The 14167-nt window shown below is 37.3% G+C and overlaps 2 protein-coding genes across 4 annotated transcripts in view; one reads left to right on the top strand and one right to left on the bottom strand.

The window, feature by feature from the left end:
* LOC127430589 (syntaxin-binding protein 1) overlaps window positions 1-7110 on the top strand; it is a 43733-nt gene extending 36623 nt beyond the window's left edge. The window contains exons 19-20 of one of the 2 annotated variants that reach the window (XM_051680462.1): window positions 495-650; window positions 5489-7110. In XM_051680462.1, coding sequence (XP_051536422.1) covers window positions 495-604 — 110 coding nt within the window. In that variant the 3' untranslated portion in view covers window positions 605-650; window positions 5489-7110. The remainder of the gene's footprint in view (window positions 1-494; window positions 651-5488) is intronic. The other variant, XM_051680463.1, reaches the window with a different exon arrangement.
* Window positions 7111-8346: 1236 nt separating this feature from the next.
* LOC127430575 (microtubule organization protein AKNA-like) overlaps window positions 8347-14167 on the bottom strand; it is a 37536-nt gene continuing 31715 nt past the window's right edge. Inside the window, exons 17-24 of one of the 2 annotated variants that reach the window (XM_051680424.1) lie at window positions 13356-13512; window positions 11992-12156; window positions 10438-10583; window positions 10208-10342; window positions 9916-10020; window positions 9687-9785; window positions 9322-9475; window positions 8347-9002 (exon numbers count right to left, since the gene is read on the bottom strand). In XM_051680424.1, coding sequence (XP_051536384.1) covers window positions 8738-9002; window positions 9322-9475; window positions 9687-9785; window positions 9916-10020; window positions 10208-10342; window positions 10438-10583; window positions 11992-12156; window positions 13356-13512 — 1226 coding nt within the window. In that variant the 3' untranslated portion in view covers window positions 8347-8737. Of the gene's footprint in view, window positions 9003-9321; window positions 9476-9686; window positions 9786-9915; window positions 10021-10108; window positions 10343-10437; window positions 10584-11991; window positions 12157-13355; window positions 13513-14167 lie in introns of those variants that run through there. The other variant, XR_007895459.1, reaches the window with a different exon arrangement.

Here is a 14167-nt window from a genome sequence, read left to right as displayed (position 1 = left end):
GATTTCCATAAGAAATTTTGAAATTTGATTTTGAAATTGGCCTTAAAACATAGGGCATTACCATTTTTAAATGAGGAATTTTTATTCCAGTCCACGGCATCGCTGGAGTTATACTATTTTGTCCAAGCATGAGGTCTATATCCCTATCAGAGATGACTAATGCTGTAGAAGGACCTCAGTGAGAAAATCCATTTAACATCTGTAACTCTAATTACAAACCGTGGAATTATTATAAAACATAGTTGATTGAAGGAGGCTTTTAAGTTTTTATGGCTTCTGTCACTAATAAATACACCAAGAGCTTCCAAAATAATTTCTGTCGGGGTTCTAGGATGATCCCTCTAGAAAATCTTGGACCATCAATTTCTACAGATGGTGGAAACTGGTTGTTTAACCCTCTTTTTTCCCCCTCACAAAGATGAAAGGTGGTGAAAGAACGTGAGGTGCAGTATGAGATCAATGCTAAGCGTGAAGCCACCTTTGTTCCTCCGCAGGTTCTACTCACTCGCTCACCCCCACCAAATTTCTAATGGACCTGCGGCATCCCGACTTCCGAGAATCCACTAGGGTATCCTTTGAGGACCCTGACCCCTCAGACGAGTGAGAGAGAGAAAGAGGGAAGGGTGGGAGAGAGAAATCACACTGAAAAAGTAAAGGCAGCCGAACAAAGAAACCCTTTCTGAATCCCCACAGCACAAGGGCTTTCTTTCCTTGCTCCTACTTCCACATTTACCGTTTTACAAACGCCACCACGCATCAGGGATGGCTGTTCGGCCACTGTTTCACTCAGGCTCAGTCCTCAAACTGTACCAGCCAATAACTATCCAATTCCATCAATTTCGAAAGAGAAATGATTGGCTGGCTGAATGCCTCATTCAGAACTGTGGTGGGCAGAGCCTTTCTTGAGTGACAAATGTATTTGGGGTCCGGACTCCATCCCTGTTGACTTCCGCATCCTCTCAGTTGGGTGGATTAAACTGCATTTTCCCCAAGTATGCGCTTTCTAATTCAATGGTGCCTCTTCTTCCGATGAGGAATGGCTACTTCCATTTGACTTCTCAAATATCATTTTCTGTTTTCCCGCAGATTTAATCTACCCTCAAGACTCACCATATTCCGATTATTTTAGAATAATAATCCAAAGCAATCACTCATTTTAACTTTTATTTAATTTTTTCTTGGAGAGGTGATTGATTTGATGTTGGATGCCAATGCAGGATAATTTGGATTCCTGGTCTCTTTTGTTTTTTTTTTTCAGTCCAGTTCCTCAAACTACCTCACATCACATCTACATCACCAAGTGGCGTCTGCAAAGAATATGTTAAAATTACTCCTCTGCCAGACAGAATGGCTCTCCTTTCTGTATAATTCTTCTGCAGATGGCAACGGTTGAAATGTAGCAGTGTTCTTCTGATATGCTTTAGCACTAATGCTTCATCACAGAATCCCCCCCCCCCCCCAAAAAAAAACTAACATTTTGCTACTAACTAGTTTTAGTCCTGGTTATGCCAATTTTCAGAAAGGTCATGTTTTGGTATTTGTTATGCATTAAACAAAAATTTACTTTTTTAAATTGTTGATTATAAAACGGACCACAACATCACTTAATTTGTGGTCACTGAGTGACACTTAAAGGGGTCATATCATGACAAATAAAATTGTCCTTGATCTTCTGAGATAAAAGACTTCGGGTTCTATTCTTGTGAGTGAGCTAATCACAGCGCAACACGCAATGACCGTGTGCTACGTCTTATCCAATTATCATGCCAGTGCAAAGTGCAAGTGGCCACGAGTGTTTACACTATCTGTGGGTGTATGCGCGCAAACAATGGGTATATTGTATGTTAAAGTGGCACAAAATGCAATTTGCTATTTTCCTGAGAAATCATTGCGCTAAGTCATCTGAAAAGCACATCCAATCTCACCGCAAAGTCTAAAATCAGTTCCTGCATTTGCAGTTTGGAGATACCGGCAGCAGTTTGGAGATTCTACCAGCAGATGATATTAACCTTGTGCGACCCTGCGTCCACATGTGTAAATGTTGCATTTTGGCTTAGCTATATGCAACACATAATGTAAATAAATTAAAACCTATTAAATACTGTTCACAAGACTCTAAACTGTCATTTAAGGGTTAAACGTCTGGCGCACCGCGTCACGTGATACAACATCATAACGTTAATTTCCAGGAAGCGCTCCTACGGGTGCAGCGTCATCAAAAGTAGAATAGAAATAGAAACCTGTTTGGTTGTAAAGAGTAGTGTCTCTAGTTTCGTTTGATATGGCGCTTTTAAAAAAATCCATTCATTTTTCTTGCATCAGCGTGCTGACAAACATGTGGAAAATGGGACCATTTTCCCTCAAAAGTTGAAAAAACATGTTAGTTATTTTGAATAATTTTCAACTATACACATCTGTGGGTCATTTCGCTTCATTTAAATATAAATTTTGTTATATTTTATTTATCACTGTACAATACGGTTCTGTTCATTAACATTAGTAAATGCATTCCTATATATTTACTGTGCATTTTCACTTTGAGAATCAATGTTTTCATCCAAAAGCTGAAAAATGTTGCTTTCAAATGTTTTTTTTGGAGTTAGGATGAAAATAAGGTGCATTTTGAACTGTTCTGAGACCAGTGCAGACAGACAGCACACTGGAGGTTAGAGCAATCACTTTTAAACAGATGATTTGTGTGTCAGTAGATCAATATTCCAAACTTATTCAAAATATTCAACTTTCCAAATCTCAAGGATGCTGCACAGAAATTAAACATAAAACATTAAACAAACATATAACAAATATACATTACAAAATAATGAACTATGGGAGAGCAGCAAAGCATGTTTCAAGCACCCTGTAACCATGTCAAGACCGCAGATGTGACAGGCCCATAGAGATCACGCATCACACTCTGGAGGCAGGAGGAAACACAAACATCCTCAGTAGTATTTTACCACCACTAAACACCATAGCACTGGAACCATGGCAGACAAAACAGGAGAGAGTTCACAGCAAGGATGTAGTAATTGCACAAAAGAACAGAAGACAAAAATGGTTCATATTTCTATTCATCTAATGCATTACATGCAGCCCATTTCCACTACCAAATTATTATGAATGGGCTGTCTTCATTTGTATCTACATTGCTTGACAGGCAATGGAATATGTGATAGGAAGTAGATGGTGCAATAACCGGAGAAGAACCTCAGAATTAAACTGCACTTGACCCAGCCCTTTAGCGCTTTGTGCGCACCAACCCACTTGCGCCTAGATTTAGCGCATGCTTGCACGAAAATATCAAAACTTCATGGCCATGCCCACTGAATTTGCACATACGAAGTATCGCACTGTCCTACGCTTAATGCATAGCGTTCTTAAACTAGGGCCCTTCATTGTACTATGAAAACATACTGTAACATTTAGAAGTCCAAAAAGACCGTCTATTGAAACTGAGCTACAAAAACAGCTTGTTCAGAATGTCCACAACTTTCAGATATCATATAGAATATATTACATGAGAAGATAAAGTCTATTTATAACAAGGTTTGTTTTATAATTCGAGCACTATGTCAAGTACGTTTTGCAAAGAGGCTGTTATTGAAGGATGGGGCAATTAAAAACAATATTGGACTTGACATCAAACCTGGAACTTGTGCATAAATGCAGCAAAGCTGTGTCTCATTTCACGTGCGAAGAGGGCATGTACATAGGCTGTTTTTGTTGCTGTTACTTAAAAACGTATAGCTTATAGCTTCTAAAAACTAATTTATAGCTATTTTGAAAAACTTAATGATTTTACTACGAGGAGTGAGTGATATAACCCCTTTAAACATCTCACTATGTACGTGCTACGTAAACAAAATCAAGCTTAGGTACACTTTATATTACAGAACAATTATTCATGTGCTGGCTTATGGTTATACCATACATTGTGTTCTATACTACTCATTGTAACATGTTTCAATCCTACCATTTGGTGTTATGTTTGCCTTCACTCTAAATCTTGTTACAAGGAGTATGTATAACATTTATGACCCCCTTAAAAAGGCACGCAAATAAGGTCCTGTAATACAGAGTGTCCTTAAATACCTTTTCTGACTCTAAACAGTTGTTCAAGAATGATCATTGCTCAAACCTATCAACAATCATTACTCAAGTGTCAGCCTGCTAAAGCTATATCCCTCTTGATTTCCCCCCTTTTTCTCTTAGTTTATCGTGTTCGTACTGTAAACTCTCACCATGTGCAGTATGCCAGTCCTAACCCATACTGCTACATTCTTGATTGTTTCAGCCATTATTTTACAAAAATACAATTTGTTTCCATTCTGGTTCTTTAGTTTAGACCTGTTCATCTAGTCAATGAGCTACAAATCACATTGCATATCAGATCAGCTATTAGCAAAGCTGCATGTTTGCATTTTTTAACCATCATAGACAATATAAGCTGGATTTAGAATCAAGCAAGGCTGAAGTAAATTTAAAGGTGACCATGCACTTAATATTCAGTTGTACTGTTCAGCATCCAGTGGTACAGATTTTGAAGATTGATTTTGACCTATTTTTGTAGGCAGGCCTTGATGGTTCTACTAGCCCTACACTATCAGTTACTTTTACACTCATAACAAACTGCTTTTATCAATTGAGTGTTTTATTGCATTGCAGTTACTTTGCTATTTGAGTCAAAATTAGTGGGAATATGCAGCTTTGCTAAAAATTAGGTAGTTTTCAATAACATGGAGTAAAATGAAAACATTTGTTCTACAGAGAACCAATAAACAGTTATTTCAGTTGGTATGGGTCACTATACCACATAAATAATCTTTGTCTGGTGACCCTGTAGCACAAATGTTTAGGTTAATTTGACTGTCTGTAATTTGTGTTGAAAATGTGTCTTCAGCTAAATATCTAAAGAGTCAAAGTTCATTCATTGTGCATTTTATGGAATTTTTTAGATTAAGAGGAAAAGTTCAAATGTGTTATATAATTCAGTTAGTTAGTAAAGTTTTTATATTTTTAAAGTTAGTGTAAATACCATTTTGGACATACTTTAATACATTCCAAACATGCATTTTTCACAATCTTCACAAAATGTAAACCTTTAGTCTATTTATACAATTTATAAATGTAATTCTTTCAATTATCAATGTATAAACAAAGAGTCAAAACATTAGAGTTTGTTGCAGGGCTAATCAAATCCACTCCAAGACGGCCACCATCCTGCAGATTTTAGTTCCAAACTTGCTTCTACACACCTGCCTGTAATTTCCAAATAGCTTGATTTGTTGTGTCTGATTAGGGTGGGAGCTAAAGCCAGGAACAGATTTGAATAGCCTAGTTTTATTTTTAATTGGCATTTAATGGTGAAGTACTTATATATATTTATAACAGCTGAAAGCACATTTTTATAGTCAATCTATGCGTATGTTCCGATCTAATTATTTTTTTTTTTCTTTTTTTCGACACTTGATGCTCATCCATACAGGTTCGACCCATGTCGTCTCCCCCACCATGCTTCTCGACACTCTCAAGGCCATGAACAAACCTGATGAGGAGCAGACAAGCTAAAATCACAATTCCCCCACCCCCTCACCCTACCTTCAACTGTTACCCTCACCTGCTCCTATATAAATTGTGTATGCATCTTGCTTGAAAGTAAAAAAAAAAAAAAAAAGAAGATTGGTGACAAAATAACATTATATATATAAAATATAAAACTAATATATATAAATATATATATATATATATATATATATATATATATATATATTAGTATGTTAAAATAAATTAATCATTGCAAGTATTCTGTTTTACAATGGATGCAAATGATTAGACTGTCAAACTGAATTATAATTATCAATCGCCATTTAAAAACCTGAAAGTACCAAATGTAATATTGTATGTTATGGAACCTGCTAGAATTTTTAAATGGTAGATCACTCTTTGCATTTGTTCCTTATTTAACTCGGTATGTTTTTAATGGTTTAATGGTAGGTGGGGATGGGACTGGTTTGTATACAAACAGACCAGTATGGCAAAATTACGCATATCACTTCCGATGCTGAAGGCTAAACTTCCGCCCAGTTTAGATGCTTGGGGTTTTTAGATGTAGTCTTTATTTTAGGTGTGCATGCTACGGACGCTACTATGTGGACCTTTTGACACTGAAAATAAAAAAAAAAAAAACCCATGTTAAGATGTGTAAAAATGAAACAATGAGCATCTTCTGGGACTTCAGTGGTGAAGAGGAAGGAGGCCAACGGAATAAAAAGTGAAAGAGACACTGTGCATAGATAGCGGATGTCACCCTTCCTTCAGTCATTGGGAGCATTTCCTTTCTGCATCCTTTTCACGTCTCCTTCTGCAGAGACCTCATGATTTAGTGTCAAGAAGGCCGTTGCTTGCAAATGTTTAAGATATTCAAAAAAAGGGCCAGTTGTATTTCAGTATTGTATCTTGTCCGATTAAGTCTTTATCATTGGTTAGGTATCAATGTTTAACCGGACCATGCACTGAGTAGCGTGTTGATGTATATGCCATATGTTACTGTTTTTCCGTCTTAACTGTTGATTGGTGCGAATTTCTAACTGTGTAGTAAAACTTTCCTTTGCCAATGTGAATCCACTGTGTTTGTGACATATTAGCTGTAGCTGTAGTGATAAACTGGGAAACAATAGGTAATATCTATCTTTTGTTTGTCTGTCTGATTATTTCTGGTGCAGTGTTATATCTTCCAATGGTGAATGGCTTTGCAAAGAAACACAACCCACTTTTAAACATTTCAGTTTCCTCTACTCTTCTGGCAGACAGGTTGTATATTGCACTACGCGTTTTCTGTGATGCAAACACTTATATGGTTCTCTCTTTTTTATTTTTTAATTTATTACCTTATTTTGGTTTGCTGTTGTATCGCACCTACTGTGTCCACTGAATTGATTTCTATTACATTTATTTTTCAGAGAATATCAATAAATAAGAACGTAGTTCGTCCTAAACCTGTTGAACTTACTGGGATTCTATGTTTGCGAGTGCTGAAGCACAAACTAAAGTATACATTATGTGTACCGATATACTAAGGCTGTCTAATAAATTGGCTTCCAATACAAATACGGAATCAGTACATTTTTGTTCCATGCTCTGTAAGTGACTTCCTCTATAGCTCTGATCTCATCTTGAATGCAGTGTACTCTGGTAAAACTAACTGCATAGATTTACTGAACATTATATAGAAATTTGAGTGACTTTGTGGCATGGACTCTTTGATTAGCCACCAACCTTTAATCACTGGATTCTGAATGCATAATATGTTACTGGCTCTCACCACTTTATCTCCACACAAACACCTGCATCTATGGTTTAAACGAAACAAAGATCCAATTCCATATTTTGAAACACACAAAGTCAAACAGATGTAAGGAAACATCATAGTAATTTTTTTTTGTAGAAAATGTATAAAATTACAGCTCTATAAATATAAAACACAAAAAACACAAGACAAATCATGAAATTCATCTTACTCATTAATACCCAAAACTACTGTTTTCTTTTACAATGACATTTACAAAACAGTCCTAAGTAAATATTTTGAGTCTCCGACATTTACCTTGGAGCCACTTTCCTGAAGATGCCTGCCCTAACAGTGTCTTTAATTCCTTAGACAAACAATAAAAACAATCAGCATTATTATCATCAGTCATCTTATGCACATAACTAATTATAATAACAGCGAATAGCCGATAAATGTGGCTTAAAGGGATATTCACCCAAAAATATTCTCATTTTTTACTCACCCTCATGCCATGTATGACTTTATTTCTTCTGCAGAACACAAATGATAATTTTTAGAAGAATATTTCAGCTATGTAGGTCCATACAATGCAAGTGAATGAGTGCCAACATTTTGATGCTCAAAAAGCACATAAAGGCATTAGAAGAGTAATCCATACAACTCCAGTATTTTAATCCATATCTTCAGAAGTGATATGATAGGTGTGGGTGAGAAACAGATCAATATTTAAGTCCTTTTTGGCTAGATATTCTTCTCCCTGCCCAGTAGGGGGCGATATGGATGAAGAATGTGTATCACCAAAAACACAAGAATAATGTGAAAGTTAAATTGGAGATTGACTGAGCAGGGAGGAGAATTTATAGTAAAGAAGGACTTAAATATTGAACTGTTTTTCACCCACACTTATCATATCGCTTCTGAAGACACTGATTAAACCAATGGAGTCGTATGGATTATTTTAATGCTTACTTGTGCGATTTTTGGAGCTTCAAAATTTTGGCACCCATTTACTTGCATTGTTTAAACAAAAAGAGCTGAGAAATCCTTCTAAAAATCTTCATTTGAGTTCAGCAGATGAAACAAAGTCATACACATCTGGGATAGCATAAGGGTGAGTAAATGACGAGAGAATTTTCATTTTTGGCTGAACTATACCTTTAAGTGTCCATACACTTTTTGGGCCACTGTATGTACAAACTTTCTGTATGTATACAATCTGTAAGGTAGCACGTCACCCGAGACATTTTTCAACAGATTCCCATGTAAGAGTGTGCACGTCTGCCCATCACAGTCAAACCACTTTAAATGTAAACTAATAAAAATGCACACACTTCTCTTGTCATGTGACACAACCGTGTAGCAGAAAGATATGTGTCGTATTAATTTTTATTTGTAAGTTGCTTTGGATAAAAGCATCTGCTAAATATATAAATGTAAATGTAAGTGTCAGTAGGTGCAGGACGTGGTGAGGAAGCTCTCGTTCTGAAGTCCTGAGGCCAGAGAGAGGGCCATGTGATGCGAGACCTGTCTCATGTTTCTGGCTGCAGTGATGGAGCGATTCAGAGAGCTGTTTAGAGAACTCTGTTGATGGTCCATAGAGAGAGAGCATCTGCGATGACCTCTGACCCCTGACTTCTCATCTCTGGAGGGACTCATTAAGATGTTAAAGGGTTGTGAGTACACCTGTGTTGCTAGAGGGCTGGAGACGTAACTGCAGGGAAACATGGACAACATTGTGAAGTATGGCGCCATATCAACGGATCTAATTGGCAATCAAGTGCAATTGATTTTTAAACACCATCAAAAGGCAACTGAAATGGCTCTCGCACACTGATCTACTAACTTGAAAAACAAAAGCTATTTTGTTAGACAGCAGATTTGATTGTGATGATATATTTGTAAAACTCATCATTTGACAGGAAGATTCTTCATAATCATGTTCTCATTCATTCTACTATAACACTTTGTCCAAGTAGCTGCATCGGAAGAGGCGTTGTAAATAAATGATCAGTTTATCCAGAGTTTCTTACAGAGTTGAAGGATAGACTGGCACATATGGGACAACAGGAACACCACCCAGCACTGTAGGTGGAGGAGCCACTGCCACATTCAGGCCTACTCTGTCCCTCTGCTGGGATCTCATTGGCTGACTCCTTGTGGGGATGGAGACGGGGTCCTGGTTTGCTAACCAAAAACGAGAATCAACATTATTCTTACCTGTCATAATGCTCATATTTTGAGAAAATAAGTTCAGTTTTCTCATTATAATCTTAAAACAAAACAATTAAAAGTTGAGTTTGAAATGGGAACTTTCACACACACACACACACACACACACACACACACACACACACACACACACAAAAAGATAATTATGAGTAAAGAAGTGTCAAACCTGGTTGACTGGCTCTGGTTTGACTGGGCTGTAAAACACCACACAATGGACAATGCCTACAGTAAGACTTGGTGAGACGTGGAGAACTTCTGCTCCTCACTGGTCGTTTACAAAGAGAGGACAGGACATGAAGACAGAAGGACAGAAATAATACACAGTTGATACAGTGAGCTAAGGATTCAGACTCTATTACTGTGGTTCTTATTTGGGTTCTTATGTATAGAGGCACCTGTGCGCTCTGACAAGCAGTGTGGGCAGGCTGGTTCTGGCCCTCGGCTCGACTCCGTTTCATCACTCTCCTCCGATCTGCCCGTCGATGAGCTAGCGTTTTGCCCTGATGAAATTAACAAATGATTTCTGAGATTTCAGACAGTCATATGGGTTTGGAACAACATGAGAACTATGCCTTTAATGAAACTCACAAAAACGGGTCCTAGCTCAACAACCAGACTGAAAAGTGCAAAGTCGCCAATACTGCCATTGTATTCCCCCATTACGTAAAGACTACCATATTTTCTTACTGGTACAGTCCACCATGGGGTATCCAAACCCTGCTCTGGTTCGTCTTCTTCCTCTTGGTGTTTTTATAGGTGACATTGGTATGTGTCTTAATGTTGATGTTCTTGGCTCAGACTGGGCATGTTCAGAGTCCGTTGCTGCAGGGTTGATTAGGGAAATGGTCAAATTAGATAAAATTCAATATCAGAAACTTGACTGTAACTTTGAGAAAGGTGCTTGTGAGTGAACACACTGAGATCAGTTTTAGTTCGATACTGAGGTAAAGATGCTGATCTCTGCCTCACAGCAGGTCTTGGTGAGTTTTCCCTCTCTTTTTTCTCTTTCTCTCCATTCCTCCCTCTCTCACTCTGCCTGCCGATCATTGATCTCTCTGAATGCCTAGGAAGAAAGGAGTGCGTTCATTCTCACCAAATCACAAATCACTTGTAACATGTAAGATAAAAGGTAAGACATATCAGACAATCTAAATCACATAACTAAAATGTTAACAAATACTGTATAAAAACAACAACAACAAAAAACATTTAAAGGCCTCTTTACACAGCTGATTTAAGACTGCTTTGTGCCTGCCCAAAATTCTGTGTAAAGATGCAATGCCGCATAAAAGCCAGACTAAATCATGCTTGCTCTAACACACCTCAGCCCCTAGTATAAAAGGGAGATCTGATGCGGATTTGGTTCTGTGTAAATGAAATGCAGAATCAGAGCAGCCCTAAACTTGTTATTGTCATGATAGAGAATATACTGCATTTAATAATTTATAGTGTTATATTTTTTCATAAGGTTCATAAGGTCTTTTCAGAATTTATTAATCTTTGTTATTGTTAATAAAAATACAATTGTTCCTTGTTAGTTCATGTTAGTTCATAGTGCATTAACTAATATTAACTAATACAACATTTAAAAAACATATTAGTATATGGTGACATTAACATGAATCAAGATTACTAAATGCAGTACAAGTATTGTTTATTGTTAGTTCATGATACCTAACGCATTAGCTAATGTTAACAAATGGAACCTTAGTGTACAGTGTTTCTACATATTTCTACATTAATCTCATAACATTATTTATGCAATTGTAATTGCAAATGCACTTATTCCACCTCTGAGCAGTCTTATGCACCTTTCTTGGTATATTTGCCACTTCTGATGCAGCTTCTATGCCACCTTTGCCGTGTAAAGATGGCTCAAATTCAAATGGCAAGAACACATGTAGTTCTATAAAATGTATTTAAAGGTGCATTCAGTCATTTTTTTCCCCATTAAAAACGTTTTACTCCTAAAGAAATGAATTGTAATTTTGAAACATATGTATAAAATCATGATCACTCACATGAGATGAGGACTCTAGTCATATCAGTAACCTTATAAAAGCTGTTTTATTCTATACGGGGCATGGGCGCCGTCATGGGGGCTGCCATTTTGGAATCACATGACCAGCTGAATACTACTCGTTTAATCTTAGCAACCGTCTTGTTATTGGACACTTTCACTCTTGGATTAAATTAATCATGGCTGACTGTAAATACAAATTTCAACAATGGCATCTGTAACTGGAAACTATTAATTTTGAATGATGCTGCATCCACACCACTAGGTGTCACTGTAAGTCCAAGATGACACGAACAAAAAGTTAATGATGCCGAGTTCGGAATGGCATACTACCCATACTACTTCTACAATACATATGTCTATGGCAGAAACAGTAAGAGTAGTATTGTAGTATGCCATTCCGAACTCGGCCTGAGTCAACCTTTAAAGAGCAACAATGAGTGAACACTACCTTAAATTATGCCTCTGAGGTGTGGACGTCTGAGGGTGACCATTTATGTTCTCCGTGGCAGAAGAGGGCACTCTTTCAGGATGAGCAGGTTTGGAGAGACTCATACTTCCCTCTAGTCTCTCTTTGAGTTTGTTCACTTCCTGCTGAAGAGACTGAAGAGCCTCTCTGAATAAGAAACATCAGACACCACACAACATTAACATTCTGGTGAAAAGAGATTAGGAGACAACAACCTAACTGCGCTTTGCTTATAAATAAGGATAGAGAATGTCAGAGCGGAAAAAGGAGTTATACATACTCCAACAACAAACCATGCAGAAACATGTTTATTTAAGGCACCTCCCGGTTACTATTCATTTAAGTGATCAAAATATCATTTCAATTCAATAAGAACAACAGTGAGATTGCTCTGGTTGGTCTCAGCATCAGATGGCATGCCCATGTACTGTCTGTTGCATATTGCAAAAAACGCCTTGAGCGGTGTAAAATCACCAGCTCCCATTCTTACTGGCTGGCTTCTATGCAATTTCCAGTAGTCAAGGCGCAAAAGTGAGATTTAAAAGTTTCCATGCTGCTACAATGAGCTCTTCCATGGAAAACCTACCACAGATCTTTGAAAGATATGTTGAAGAAAGGTTTTGTTTGAGACCCTTCTTAGAAAAATAAAGAAGATATCCTTGGGCACTCCTGTATATTCTGCTCTGTTTAATGTTAAAGGACAAGCCCCTAAACATCATGTAAAAAAAAAAAAAAAGTATAGTGGTTGGACTTTGCATGTTGGTTAGATAGATCCTTTCCAAGTGGGCTTGTCTTGGTTGAAAAAAGCTTCAATGTGGGCCAGACTTTATGCTAATATTCAAAAGTCTGGCTAATGATACTTTAGATGCTACTTTTCTGACATTGTCTGTAAAGATATTTAGTCTCTGTTAAAGTGTAGATCAAAACACAAAGGATTTCTGTTCCAGGGAGGACGAAAAAAATAAAATAAAAAAATAACTGGCACAGCCAAGAATGGTGGGTTTGGATGTGGATAGGTGAGTATTTCAACCATCAGAAACACACAGGGTTATGGTTTTATTAACAGATAATAGTGATTAATGCTGGTCTCTTATGCTGAGCACAGCACTCTAAAATACATACCAGGGCACTTTTCAGTCTATTTCAGGGACTCTAAAAATGAAAAAAACACACAACTAAATCCAATTATCGAGATTGAACTCTGAGTGCCGTGAAGTGAAAAATTATTTCATAAAGACAAGTGCTTATTGCCACACTGGACTTTTTCCAACATTCCCTACAAACTGCAGCCATAAATCTCTGCTTGTTTGTGCTGCAGTCACTATGTCAGCCATTAGGAAACTCACTGGTGATTTGTTAGCTGGTCAAAGCTGTGGGCTTTGTGGTGGTTGCCATGGTGATAGGGCACATAGAGGGAAGGGATTCTGTGCGAGCAGAGCTGCTGATTGGCTGGTTTTGGGTAGTGGTTATTCAGAGTTTTCTCCTCCCTAGATAAAGAATGGACTGAGAAAAGAGAAAAAGAGGAAGAGTCATAGGAGAAAAGGAATCCAGTACCAGTGTTACTTCATTGTTAAATTATCGGCATTGAACGCTTTTTGCTTGTGTTATCTTGAACTTACAGTGACACCTAGTGGTGTGTAGGCAGCATCATTCAAAATCAATACTTTTCAGATACAGATGCCACTGTAGAAATTTACTATTGAGATTAAGAGGAATAGTATTCAGCTGGTCATGTGATTCTAAAATGGCAGCCCTCATGAGGGTGCCCCTGCCCCATGTAGAATTAAACAGCTTTTATAAGGTTACTGATATGACTAGAGTCTATATGACTACATTTTATACACGTTTCAAAATTACAATTCATTTCTTTACGAGTAAAACTTTTTTAATGTGGAAAAAAATTACTAAGATTAACACAAAGAATAGTTTATATTATCTTAGCTTTCTGAATACAAAGGGACTTTTAAGAGTGGGAAAATCTCAAATCTATTTTTACCTGCCTTCTGTATGAAAATAGTGTCAAAAGAGTGTAAAGCAGGGCTGGGTGATATAGCTAAAAAAAATATCTTGGTTTGTTTCAGCCTTTTGACGATTTTCACTCTATATCAATATTTATGTATTTGCTCTGAAATCTTCAAAGGGTGATTTCCCCCCCCCC

The sequence above is a fragment of the Myxocyprinus asiaticus genome, chromosome 40 (assembly GCF_019703515.2).
Source record: "Myxocyprinus asiaticus isolate MX2 ecotype Aquarium Trade chromosome 40, UBuf_Myxa_2, whole genome shotgun sequence".
Lineage (NCBI taxonomy): Eukaryota > Metazoa > Chordata > Actinopteri > Cypriniformes > Catostomidae > Myxocyprinus > Myxocyprinus asiaticus.
Note: the sequence above shows the minus strand (reverse complement) of the source record. Positions and strands in the feature narration are given on the sequence as shown.